The following is a 12,555-nucleotide window of genomic DNA, read 5'->3' as shown; positions in this document are numbered from 1 at the left end:
ATTTTGAGAAACAAGGACCTAATGAGCCCTGGGATTTCATTCAGTTCTAGGTAGCCTACTTTGAAAGTCCATACAAACTCCAAGGAAGGCCAGAATTGACCAGCTGCCCTCAAGGCCAGATCACATGACCGCTACCTGAACTTGCCCCTCAGGGTGGCTGAGAGACCCATGTCAGGCCTGCTCCCATGTGGACCTCTTCAGGAACAGATTAGGTGGCTTTAGGCCAGCAGCTTGACCCCTTACTGCATTATGATAAATACAGTGATCTGATAGGTGGCCCTGTGTTTCTACTAAATTCTGCATTTGAGTTTTGGGAAAGGGAAACCATTATTCCCTGTTAGGCTTACTCACTCCTTTTAAACCTGCTGAGTTTTGTTTTGACTAAGGAAGAGTTTCTAGTTTACAGTGCCATCTGAAACCAGACAGACTTTTTGGCCTCAGGTTTCAAATTGAAAGTGACATGTCACTTTTGTCACAGGGCAAAGAGTTCACCTCAAAATGCAAAACTTATAGTAACAATGTCCTAATATATTGTGAGGTTATGTATACCAAGAGTCCTTCATTTTTTTCAAAGACATTTGGTGATTAAATATGACAGAATAACATCCTAAAACAAAAATATTCAAGAAATGAAAAATAACTGTGGAGCATTTTAGGCTTCAAAAATTACTGAAATCTGAGATTGAGCATATCCTATCAACATCTTCTGTTCCATAGATTGGCAGATTCTTTTTTTCCAAAGGCCTAGATAGTAAATATTTTAGGCTTTGTGGACCATACTATTTCTACTATGTCTGTCATAACCACTCAATTCTGCTGATGTAGCTCAATGAAAGCCAGAGACACTAGTAAACAAATGGGCATGACTGTATCCCAATAAAACTGATTTGGAAATAAGGGCCGTGGGCAGAATTTGTCCTGTAGGCTGTGGTTTGCCAACTGCTATTGTAATCCATCTACAAAGAAAAATATTTGGCGTTTGTTTTCCAGGCCCATGTTCCATATTATTAAGACACTACTTTGGAAGTTGATGCTTGTGCTTTACCAATAGTCAGATATGTACTTAAAGTTGCCCTTCTTTCTTCCAGTGTTAAGAATAGGTTTGTATACATTCATTTATCTACTTGCATTTGCCAGCGACTGGATGCAGAATGAGGAACAAAACAATTACTTCTCTGAAACATTGTACCAGATGTAGGCAGGGGTAAGGTCTTTGCTAGGGTCAACACTGAGGGCTATGAGCACAACTCAAAGATCTCTAGGCTTACTCAAGTTTGGGAAGGTGAATACCAACAAGTTTGAGGAAGGGAAAGTGTCAAGAAACAGCATGCACAAAACCCTGGAAGTCATAGAGAGCATATTGTGTTGGGGATCATGGGTTGAAATGTAGCCTGTTAGGCTGAGGGTGTGGTTTGAAGGAGAGGGAAAGAGGACAGACAATGCAAGAAAATGACACTGGGGATGTAATGAGGGGCAAAATCATGATCAACTTATATGTTATGCTAAAGAGTTCAGACTTGTTTCAGATGGCATGGTGAGGGCACCATTCTGTTGATCTATTCAGATACTTTCCATATTAATGCCCACCCCCAACAACAACTTTTCAGAGTTGAATAGCATGAAAACATTTATAGGACAGCAAGTTCGGGCATGCTACAAACACTGTCTACAGCCAATAGCAGTAACAACATCATTAACAGTGAGAGAAAAACATGGATGTGCCTAGATTTTTTAAAATTCCTTCCAGTGTGCAATGTGCTATCAAATAACATAACTTGAACAATATATACTGGTCCTTTAAAGAAAATTACAGAATAGGGCCAATTACTATAATTTGCAAATAAATATCTAAATAATTAACACAGTTCATCAAGTGTGTGACACCATACCCAATGACATTGTATCTAGAAAATCACAAAATTTCCTAGCCTCAAAGTCCTTTAACCACATTTAACCCACATGTCCCTAAAGTCAATAAGTCCTTTTGATTTATATTGTTTTATATTTCTAATAGGACTACTTTAAAGTACAATAATGGAGGCTTTCAGGAATTGACATAAATGTACAATAAAATAAGACAACATGTTGTAGCCTCTCCTACATCTTCTCACACACAGAGAAAATGTATAGCCAAACAAAATTGTATGACAAAAAGTAAAATTTGAAAAAGAGCATAATAATATGCAGCTCATTTTTATTGATATTATATCCAATTTGATAGTTGTATCGTTTTCTACTCTTGCTGATAAAAGTTTTTGTGATTTTATGGATTTAGCAAACTATATGGTTATTTTTCAAATACTTAAAAATATTAGCTGTCTTCATTTACTGGGTCTTGGTAAAATGCCACTTTCTCCAGGAAGCTTTCCCCTAACCTCCCAATCTTGGTTGATGCTTGTTTTGTTTTTCTGCAGTCCTCCCTCTCACATAGCAGGATCAATATAATATGGTGGCTCCCTTTTCTTTTGTGTGTGTCTGTCTTTCTCTGTGCCTCCATTTATAGCAGACCCAGCAAGAGAGCAGAGATTCAACCTGAGTCATGCCTCACTGATGTAGTCCAATTGAAAGAGTCTCACACCCAAAGGAATGGATTAGTTCAAAAACATAATCTTTCTTTTTTTGGGATTCACAAAATTCAAACTGTCACAGTACTCCTTCATTGCATTCCCCTAGCCCCTTGGACTTCCACTATTACAGCACTCAACACAGTGTCTAGTTACTCATCCATTTTGCAAGATTTTTTTAATTTTTAAGGACAACTATGTCTTTCACATTCACTGTTACATCCCAATGCCTTGCACATAACTGGCCCTCAGGATGAATAAATAAAGGAAACTTTTGGAAGAACTGAGTAAAAATTTATCCTTCTTCATAACATTTTGGTCATTATAAATGTCTTTTTTATCGTATTTTCAGGCTCTGTGATTCCTCCAACCGATCCCCCACCCAATGTAACAGAATCTACTCTCAGCACCCAATCTTCTCCAGCCAACAGCATATCTCCTACAAGTAAGAATTTTCCACACTGTTTTCCTTTGCATGAGCTATTATTTCTTTATCCAAACAGTTTGATAAAAAGAAAACTCTTCAGAAAACTTGCATGGTTCATGATCTTTTCATAAATATGACTTTTTAGGTAAACATATTAAGTACTATCCTCATGACTTCAAAGAGTTAACACAATTTCCAAAGTCCTTCAATTAAAACCCTGGGAAAATCAGTGAGAAATATCAATTCTGTATTTATTATTAATTGGGTTAATAAATTAACAGTCCTCTTCCATAACTATTTCTCAGTGGAATGTCTAAGAAACTGGTTGTAAATGGGGATCCTGTGGACCAGAGGTAGTTACATAATTTTAAATTTAAATTTTTTTCTGGTTCAAATTAATTTTGACAAAGGTGACTTGTGAGAAGTTTGAATTGAGCCCTCCCAGCTGTGGCATTATTAATAATGGAGGTCAGACTAGGTCAGTGTAACTGTGACAAAGGGGTAGCAGTGACTTTCAGAGCTCGGCACTGAAACAAACAAATTGCTATCCGTGTCCATGGTCTTTGCATTTAACAAAGAAACATGGTGACTTTCTGTACAAAAAAAGAGTATATTCTATACAGAATAGAAGCATGGTTTTCATTTCTTATTTAATTAAAACTATCAGTTTTAGCTCAAAATAAATGAAAATGGAATGAAACAAAAGCAGTAAATAGAAATGAACAAAAAATTCCTCAGACCTGTAGCCTTTAACACATAGCATTCAGCCATTGTCAGAAGTTGACACCTCTCAGAAAGTGAAACTTGTAGCAAAATGAAAAATGCCTACAAATCACCCATCAGAATTTTTACAACTATCTTATCTTTCCTTATGCTTTGTAATTTTCATTTTTTCTGAAACTTCTTTTCCTTCCATTTCCAACTCATTATTCAGCAATAAACCAAAGGTAGAGTATAGCCTTCTTCATTCAACAAATATTAGATATTCAGTAATTACCTAGTCAGCAATACCTTATGTCTGTATATTACCTTGTATATTAGTTATTGATTGTTCATAATATATTACCCCAAAACTTAGCACCACCCAAAACATATATTGTCTCACCTGATTTCTGGAGGTCAGAAATATGAGAGGAGCTTCTCTCAGTGGTGGCTACTCAAGTTTTTCATGAGATTGTAGTCAAGCTGTAGGCTGGAGCTTTAGTTACCTCAAGGCCGGACAGGGTGCTGAAGGATCTGTTTCTAAGCTCAAGAATGTTGGAAGGAGGCCCAGTTCCTAGGCAAGTAGGCCTCTTCTTAGGGCTACCTGCTTAAAATATAGCAGCTGGCTTCCCCTGATCAAGTAATTGGAGAAAGAGAGTGAACAAGACAGAAACCATAGTGCCTCTTTCTGACCTAGTCTCCAAAGTCACATACCATTACATCTGTTTTTTTCTAGTCCTTAGAAATGAGTCACAAAGTCCAGCTCATAATCAAGTGGAAGGGAATTAGGATCTATCTCTTGAAGAGGGGACTATCAAGGAATTTGTAGACAAATTAAAACTACTAGGGAAGCGGAGTTTGCCCAGTGGTTAGGGCATCCATCTACCACATGGGAGGTCCACGGTTAAAACCCCGGGCCTCCTTGACCCGTGTGGAGCTGGCCCATGCGCAGTGCTGATGCGTGCAAGGAGTGCTGTGCCACGCAGGGGTGTCCCCCGCGTAGGGGAGCCCCACACGCAAGGAGTACACCCCATAAGGAGAGCTGCCCAGCGCGACAGAAAGTGCAGCCTGCCCAGGAATGGTGCCACACACACAGAGAGCTGACACAACAAGATGACGCAACAAAAAGAAACACAGAGTCCCATGCCGCTGACAACAGAAGTGGACAAAGAAGACACAGCAAATAAACACAGAGAACAGACAACCGGGGCAGGGGAAGGGGAGAGAAATAAATAAATAAATCTTTTTAAAAATAAAATAAAAAAATAAAAATAAAATAAAATAAAATTACCCAGCCAATTTGATTTTTTTTCACATAAAATACAGTATACTTTGATCTTCATTACTATGAGAGGTAGGTAGAGCAAATATTATCATTCCTATTTTCCAAATGGAGACCCTGAGATGCTGAGAGCTTGAATGATCACATAACTAGTCAGTGGCAAAGTTGGTATTCACATCAAAGTCTTTGGACTAAATCTAGTTGTCTACTATGATACAAAATTTTATCCAACTGTTCTAAACACTTCATGAATACAGGGACCATATTTTATTTGCATTCTAGCACATGCCTAGCACAGAGTAGGCACTTCAAAAATATTAGGTGAGAGAAGCGATGTCATCAACATGGTGAAATAAGACATCCCTTGGAAAAGTCTCTACACGGAATCAGCTAATAAAAGGACACATCCCATTTGCTTAGGACTCTGGAATAAGATAGATACTGGAGTAGGATCCACAAATGCTGAATCAAAGAAAAAGAAAAATAATCTCCAGGATCAGGAAGGAAATTTTCATCCTAGATCTTCTAGTCCTCACCCCTTCCCCTCCCATGGTCCCAGATAGTTCGGGAGTCCTGCAGAGACAACACAGCCTGGGTCCCTGTTGCTGTGGATACAGATTATAGAGCCACTCACAGCAGCATAAGGAGTTAGAATCCCATGCATATCCAAGCTCAGGTACCCAGGTCTGCAGAGACCCACAGTGGAACACATGCTGCTGAGTCATACCGCATGTGAAAGGGCCTCCAAGAGGGTGAGGGAAGAAAGAGAGACCACAGCAGAACTGTTGGCAAGAGGTGCACACTTTCAATCCAGTTTCTGTTGGCTAGACTAGCTAAATGCAAACAGGGCTTTTCTACATTGAACCATCTTTCTGTATTGAACCCCAGCTGGCTCCCCAGGGCAGGATACTCTAACAGGAAAGAAACTGGAGGCAGAAAAGCATCACAATAATAACACTGAATATTAAAATATTAATAGAGTAAAATCCCCCATTCAAAATTCACCAATTGACAAAATGGATTAAAAAAAAAAAAAAAGGAATGGTCCAAATATATGTTGTTTACCAGAGACTTACCTTAGACCCAAAGACATAAATAGGTTGAAAGTAAAAGGATAGAAAAAGATAATCTGAGCAAATAGTAAACAAAACAGAGCTGGGATAGCTATACTAATATCAGACAAAATAGACTTTAATCAGAACCTGTTATAAGAGACAAAGAAGGACATTATATCTTTAATAAAAGGAGCAATCCACAAAGAAGAAATAACCATCATACATATTTATGCACCTAACCACACTACCCCAAAATAGATGAGGCAAACATTGGCCAAACTGAAGGGCAACTATGGACCATAGTTAGTGGTAATAGTTTGATGATATTGTCTCATAATCTGTAACAAATGTTCTACAACGGTGTGGTATGTTGGTGAAGGGGTGTTGTATGGGAGTTCTACACATATACATGATTGTATTGTAAGTCCGCAACTTCTGTAATAAAAATATATTTTTTTAATGGAAAGGAAAAATAGGCACCTCTACAGTAAAAGTTGGAAAGTTCAATATACCACTCTCATCAATAGATAAAACATCTAGACAGAAGATAATAAGAAAACAGAGGGAAGCAGATAGTGTCCACCTGCCATATGGAGGGTAAGAGGTTCAATATCCAGGGCCTCCTGTCCCATGAAGAAGCTGGCCCACCTGCAGTGCTGTGGTGCACAAGGAATGCCATATCATGCAGGGGAGCCCTCGCATAGGGGTGCCTCACATGTCAGGAGTACACCCTGGAAGAAGAACCTCCTCGTATGAAAAAAGTGCAGCCTACCCAGGAGTGGTGCCCCACACGCAGAATGCTGACGCAGCAAGATGACAGAACAAAAAGAGACGCAGTTTCCTGGTGCTGCCTGATAATGTAAGTGGGTGCAGAAGAACACACAGCAAATAAACACAGACAACAGACAATGTGGGGGGAAGGGAGAGAAATAAATAAAATAAATCTTTAAAAAAAAAACAGAGAACTTTATATAATATGATAAATGAACTAGACCCATAATGAACATTGCACCCCAAAACAGCAGGATAGACATTGTTCTCTAATGCACATGGGTCATTCTCTAAGATAGACCACATGTTAGATCACAAAACAAGTCTCAATAAATTTTAAAATATTGAACTTCTACAAAGATTCTTCTCTGACCATAATGGAATGAAGCTGCAAATCAATAGCAGGCAAGAAATGGAAAATGCACAGTTATATGGAAGTTAAACTATGCATTCTTAAATAATTATTTGTTCAAAGAGGGAATTGCAAGGGAAATCAGTAAATACCTTGAGATAAGTGAAAAAGAGAACAAAACATATGGAATGTAGCAAAGCCAGTGCCAAGAGGGAAATTTATAGCCCTAAACACTTACATTTAAAAAGAAGAAAGAACTAAAATCAAAGACCTGACTCCATACCTGGAGAAACTAGAAAAAGAACAGCATTTTAAGCCCAAAGCAAACAAAAGGAAACATTGCAGCAGAAAAAAAAATGAAATAGAGAATAAAAAACAATAGAGAGCATTAACAAAACCAAAAATTGGTTCTTTGAAAAGATCAATAAAATTGACAAACCCTTAGCTAGACTGACAAAGAAAAAAAATTAAAAAGACACAAAATCAAGAGTGAAAGGGAGGGCACTGTTACTCACCCCACAGAAATAAAAAGAATCATTAGAGGATACTATAAACAACTGTATGCAAACAAATTAGACAACCTAGATGAAATGGATAAATTCCTAGAAACATGAATAAACTACACTAACTCTAGAAGAAATAGAAGATTTCAACAGGCCAATTGCAAGTAAAGCGATTGAATTAGTCACCAAAACCTTCCAACAAAGGTTTCTAACAAAGGCTTTTCCCCAAGGACTCAGATGGAGTCACAGGTGAATTCTACCAATCATTCCAAGAATTAATACCAATTCTACTCAAACTCTCCTAAAAAATTCAACAGGAGGAAACACTCCATAACTCATTCTATGAGGCCAACATCACTCTATTACCAAAGCCAGATAAAGATACTACAAGCAAAGAAAATTACAGATCAATTTCTCTTATGAGTATAGATGCAAATCCTCAACAAAATACCTGCAAGTCAAATCCACCAGTGCACTAAAAGAATTACACACCATTATCAAATGGGTTTTATCCCACGTGTGCAAGGATGGTTCAACATAAGAAAATCAATTAATGTAATACACTACATTAACAAAATGATGGGAAAAAACTTCAGTATCACACTAATGCAAAGTGTCAATGATAGTGGGGTATATGAGAGAAAAACATATATAAATAAATTACATATAGCTCCCCTAAAATAATTTATCTTAGTTGAATAAATGAATGAATGAAAGAGCTAATGGGAACAAAGTTCTTCACTATGTGATGAGTGAGATGACATTTTAATAGACCCTATGATGTTTCAAAAAGAAAAACAGATAATTTGTTTTCTATCTTCAGAAACATTGCAGTCTACCTGAAGAGAGATGGCATGTATAGATGAAAATAATAGTTCAAACTATTAAGTTGAAAGGTGCCATACATTATATAATTAAAATGCCTAATGAAAGATACAGACCAGTATATGCTAAGCTTTGAGTAAGGAAAGATCCCTATGGATTTATGGGGTCAGGAAATGTTAACTGACGAGAGGTGAAATAAGATGACGTTTAAGGGCACTTTGTATTTATTTCAATCAAGAGCTTGAAAGAACTTTATAAACAGAGAGAGCAAAGCAAGCAGTTGTACATTAGCAAAAATGTTCAAGGGCATTTGAGAAAATATCAGTAAGAAAGCTTGGGTCAGATTGGTGGAATTGTGTAGCAGAGAAGCAGGGATCAAGATCAGAAAATGCGGAGTATATAGAGTCTTGAGCCTTGGCCTAAGGATTCTAAAGGTTATTATTTGGGAAATGGGACAAGGACCCCATTAAATGACCTTTTTTAGAAAGGAAGTGATTTAATTCATTCACCAAATATTTACTGGGCACCTACTATGTATCAGGTACTCTTCTTGGTGCTGGGAGTACAACAGTGAACAAAACAGAAAATAATCCCTGCCCCCTTGGTGCTTATTTGCCCTGGTTGAAAGTAAATAAATTTCTTCTAGCTGGGTTTCCTATGGGGCTAGTCAACATGCATTGAATGCTTACTTTACACCAAAACTATTCTTATTTCTGTGAAGAAAGCAAGGAAAGAGAAAGCACAGTTGTTACACTTAAGGAGCCTACAATTTTATATAGGTCTAGTATTAGTGAGGGAAAGAAAGCACAATGAAGTAAATAGATTTGTTTAAAAAACAAACAGAAAAAAATGCTACTAGATCTATCCAAATCTATTATTCCAGTAAGGTCACATACTTGGGAAGTTTCTGGAGAATTAAAAGACCCCCTTAAAACAAGATCCCAGCACATTGGACCAGAGGATTGTTTTAAATCAGTGATTTTGCCCACCACCTCATCAAGGGGCATTTGGCAATGTCTAGAGATATTGTTTATTGTCATAATGGGGGATAGGTAAGGGGGTTCATCTAGTGGGTAGAGGCCAAGGATGCTGATAAACACTACAATGTAACACAGGACAATCCCATAACAAAGAATTATCCAGTTCAAAATGTCAAAAGTGCTGAGGTTGAGAAAACCTTTTTAAAGCAAGGATTAATAGTAAGAGTATGCATATCTAAATTTACAAATCTGGACCTTCTGTCAAGATGATAACAATAGATAATATTTGGGACAATTTTCAGTTTGATTTTTTAATATATGAAAAAATATATTAAATCAATGGCTGACTACATTTAAACAAAACTTACGTTCTTAGAATAGTCACTGAATTACCACTGAAAACTCAAAATTTTGTCTTGGCAATCTGGAGGGTAGTTGTGAAATCACACGATGACTGGCTGCCTCAGAGGCTCGTAAGATTCATCCTTTAAGAAAGAAAGCAAGATAGAGCATGTCATGGAAAGACGCTTCAAAAGGTTATATATGGTTTCATTCCAAATGCTGAAATATTATTAATATATAATTCAATCATAATTATTAAGTTATATATCTGGTTGGAAGCATCCAATTCTTATTCTACTTTTCCTCTATGGAAGGATAATTTTTAACAAATGTGAAGGTAATGGAAATGGTACTCTTTAACTGGGGGAAAAGAACCTTAAAGCTCATAAACTAACTACAAGATATACCCAAGGAAACCTAGCTCAATTCATCCTGAACCAATTAGTGTTTTCTGAGTCCCAGCTGCTTTCCCAGAATTGTCCTAGGAAAACATATGAAGCTGACAAACTAAGTAGCAAGATGAGACAGGTCCACATGGAACAATCAAAGATACCTGACAAATCTCATGTGGGGTATTAGTGGCAAGAGGTCTCTAAGGAGAGCCCTGTGCCTTCCAATTCACTGCCTATGAATTGGCTTCTGGTTATATAGCCCAAGAGAACAGGACTCAGAAATTCCAGACCTGATTGTGGCAATTATTCAAGATATTCATGCACTCAACAAATAAATACTGATTACCTACAATGTGTTAAAAATGTTTGAGGTGCTGAGAATATAATGTTGAACAAGATACCAACAGGGCCCCTGTTGCTTGGAACTTACAGTCTAGCAGGACCTATGTTCCCTGCCTCCCATTTCAGTATCCACTAGACCACAGATCCTTTGTCTCTTCCTCCTATTTTGTTTCCTGCATGCTTTGCTTAGACTTGATAATGATTGTTTTGACATTAACCCTCTCCTTAAAACTTAGGGGGTCCTCACACTCTGGGTCTTTCCACTCCTAAACACTTTGATAAAATGCCAGGTCTGGTCTGACGCTTGGCCAACATCAGGTAGGCACACCTGATACTTGATGAATGGGTCATAGACACTGAGGGGTATAGACTGAGGGAAGCAGCTGCCCAGAGCGTGCACTGAAACTACTTGTTTATGACAAGAGCATGTCAACAAGGGACTCCCCCAAAAGTCATGTCATTAGATGCAATGAGTGGAAAACAAATCACAGAGGGAAGCTAGTCAGATGAGTTGTATGTCTCATTTTATGGTCTAAATTAAGATGGGGTCCAAAAGAGAGTCTGTCTGCAAGGCAGTGAAGAGATTTTCAGTGTTTTTGTGGGTTTTTGGTGTTTTTTTTTGCAACAGCAACTTCTGACCCCTTGTTGTTTATGCCAAGCTTGTCTTAAAGTGCCAGGACACCTCTGTTGCTCTCTGATTTCTTCTGCCTTTATTTTATGTATGTGAGCAAAGAAAGGTAAGAAAAACCAATGAGGACTGGGGGTAGGATAGTAGAATCAGGGAAATCTATGTAGTGCTTTGGAAGGAAATATTAACTTAGATGGAAGAAAGATAGGAACTGGATCTTCAGACAATCCTCTTGGGCAGAGACATAAAATAAAAAAAGTGCAGGACATCAGAAGACAAGCAGGATGAGTTCCAACACTGACTGTTGGGTGGGGGTGAGGAGCTGTAAAGGTACCTAGGAGAGTTGAAACCAGGTGAAGTTAAGTTTAAATTAATGGGCTTTGGATTTGGAGTGTATCTGAACTGCAATAAGCAGTCACTTTGGCTTTTTGAGAATATAAGAAATCTGAGTAAAACAGCAGCTGTGAGTACAGTAAGTGGTGGAGACCATGTGATAGCAATTTAAAATGATTTACAGCCATGATGGTCAGAACTGGAATGGAGATATATAGAAATGGAGAGGACTGTGACAAAAGACCTGAAGGCATTGTCTGCCTTAATGTAGGGGATAAGTAAAACGTTTGGGGAAGACTTGAATACAAAAGCCTTACAGTTTTTTCCTAAGAATCACCTAAAATTTTTTACCAACTGACATCATTTATGTTAGAGTATAAAGTCTTATCTCATTTAGTCCTCCCAAGAATACAATGATATAGGTACTATAATTATACCCATTTTATAAATGAAGAGACTATAGCACAAAGAAGTTAAGTAATTTACCCAAAGTCATACAGAAAGTGGAAGAGCCAGCATGGACCAGACAGTCAAACCTCAGGACCTGCTTCCAACGGTCATGAGAGTTCTCAGCAAACTTCTTTAGAATAGCTGAAACAGTCCTTCTGGTGTGAAACTCTATAACTGCCATGGAAAGGTCAAATATGATTGTTGTACATATATTAATCTCTTCTCTCTGTAGACCAGTGTTTTCCTGAAAATGGCAGTCACTGAGAGTGGGGTTAACATTTCCTCAGTTGGATAAAGATCGGAGCAAAAGACCCTCCTCTATTCCTTACCTCCCAGTATTATAAATATAATTTTTATTGTCTAGAGAAATGAGCCTGTACAATCCATGCAAATCTCCAGGGCTCTTCCTCAAGTCTTAGGAAATCCTGGTCATTGTATCTTTCTCACCAACTTTCACCTGAGACACACATTAAAGGCTTTAAATTTTTTTCTCATTTTTGTCCATACTTGTCATCCGTAAGTCACGGTTGGTTTTCTTTACGACAGGTCTGCTTTGGGCATTTGTTTATTCAGTTTCCCTCTTTGGGGTAAGGTACCTCTGGAGGAA

The 12,555-nt window shown here is 37.8% G+C and overlaps 1 protein-coding gene across 1 annotated transcript in view; it reads left to right on the top strand.

The window, feature by feature from the left end:
• The window catches only part of CD96 (CD96 molecule), a 101,541-nt gene that overhangs the window by 45,926 nt on the left and 43,060 nt on the right, over positions 1-12,555 (top strand). The window contains exon 8 of the mRNA XM_012524558.4: positions 2,917-3,009. Coding sequence (XP_012380012.2) covers positions 2,917-3,009 — 93 coding nt within the window. The remainder of the gene's footprint in view (positions 1-2,916; positions 3,010-12,555) is intronic.

Source organism: Dasypus novemcinctus, chromosome 4, assembly GCF_030445035.2.
Source record: "Dasypus novemcinctus isolate mDasNov1 chromosome 4, mDasNov1.1.hap2, whole genome shotgun sequence".
NCBI lineage: Eukaryota > Metazoa > Chordata > Mammalia > Cingulata > Dasypodidae > Dasypus > Dasypus novemcinctus.
The sequence above is the reverse complement of the archived record's forward strand: the minus strand, read 5'-3'. Positions and strand labels throughout refer to the sequence as shown.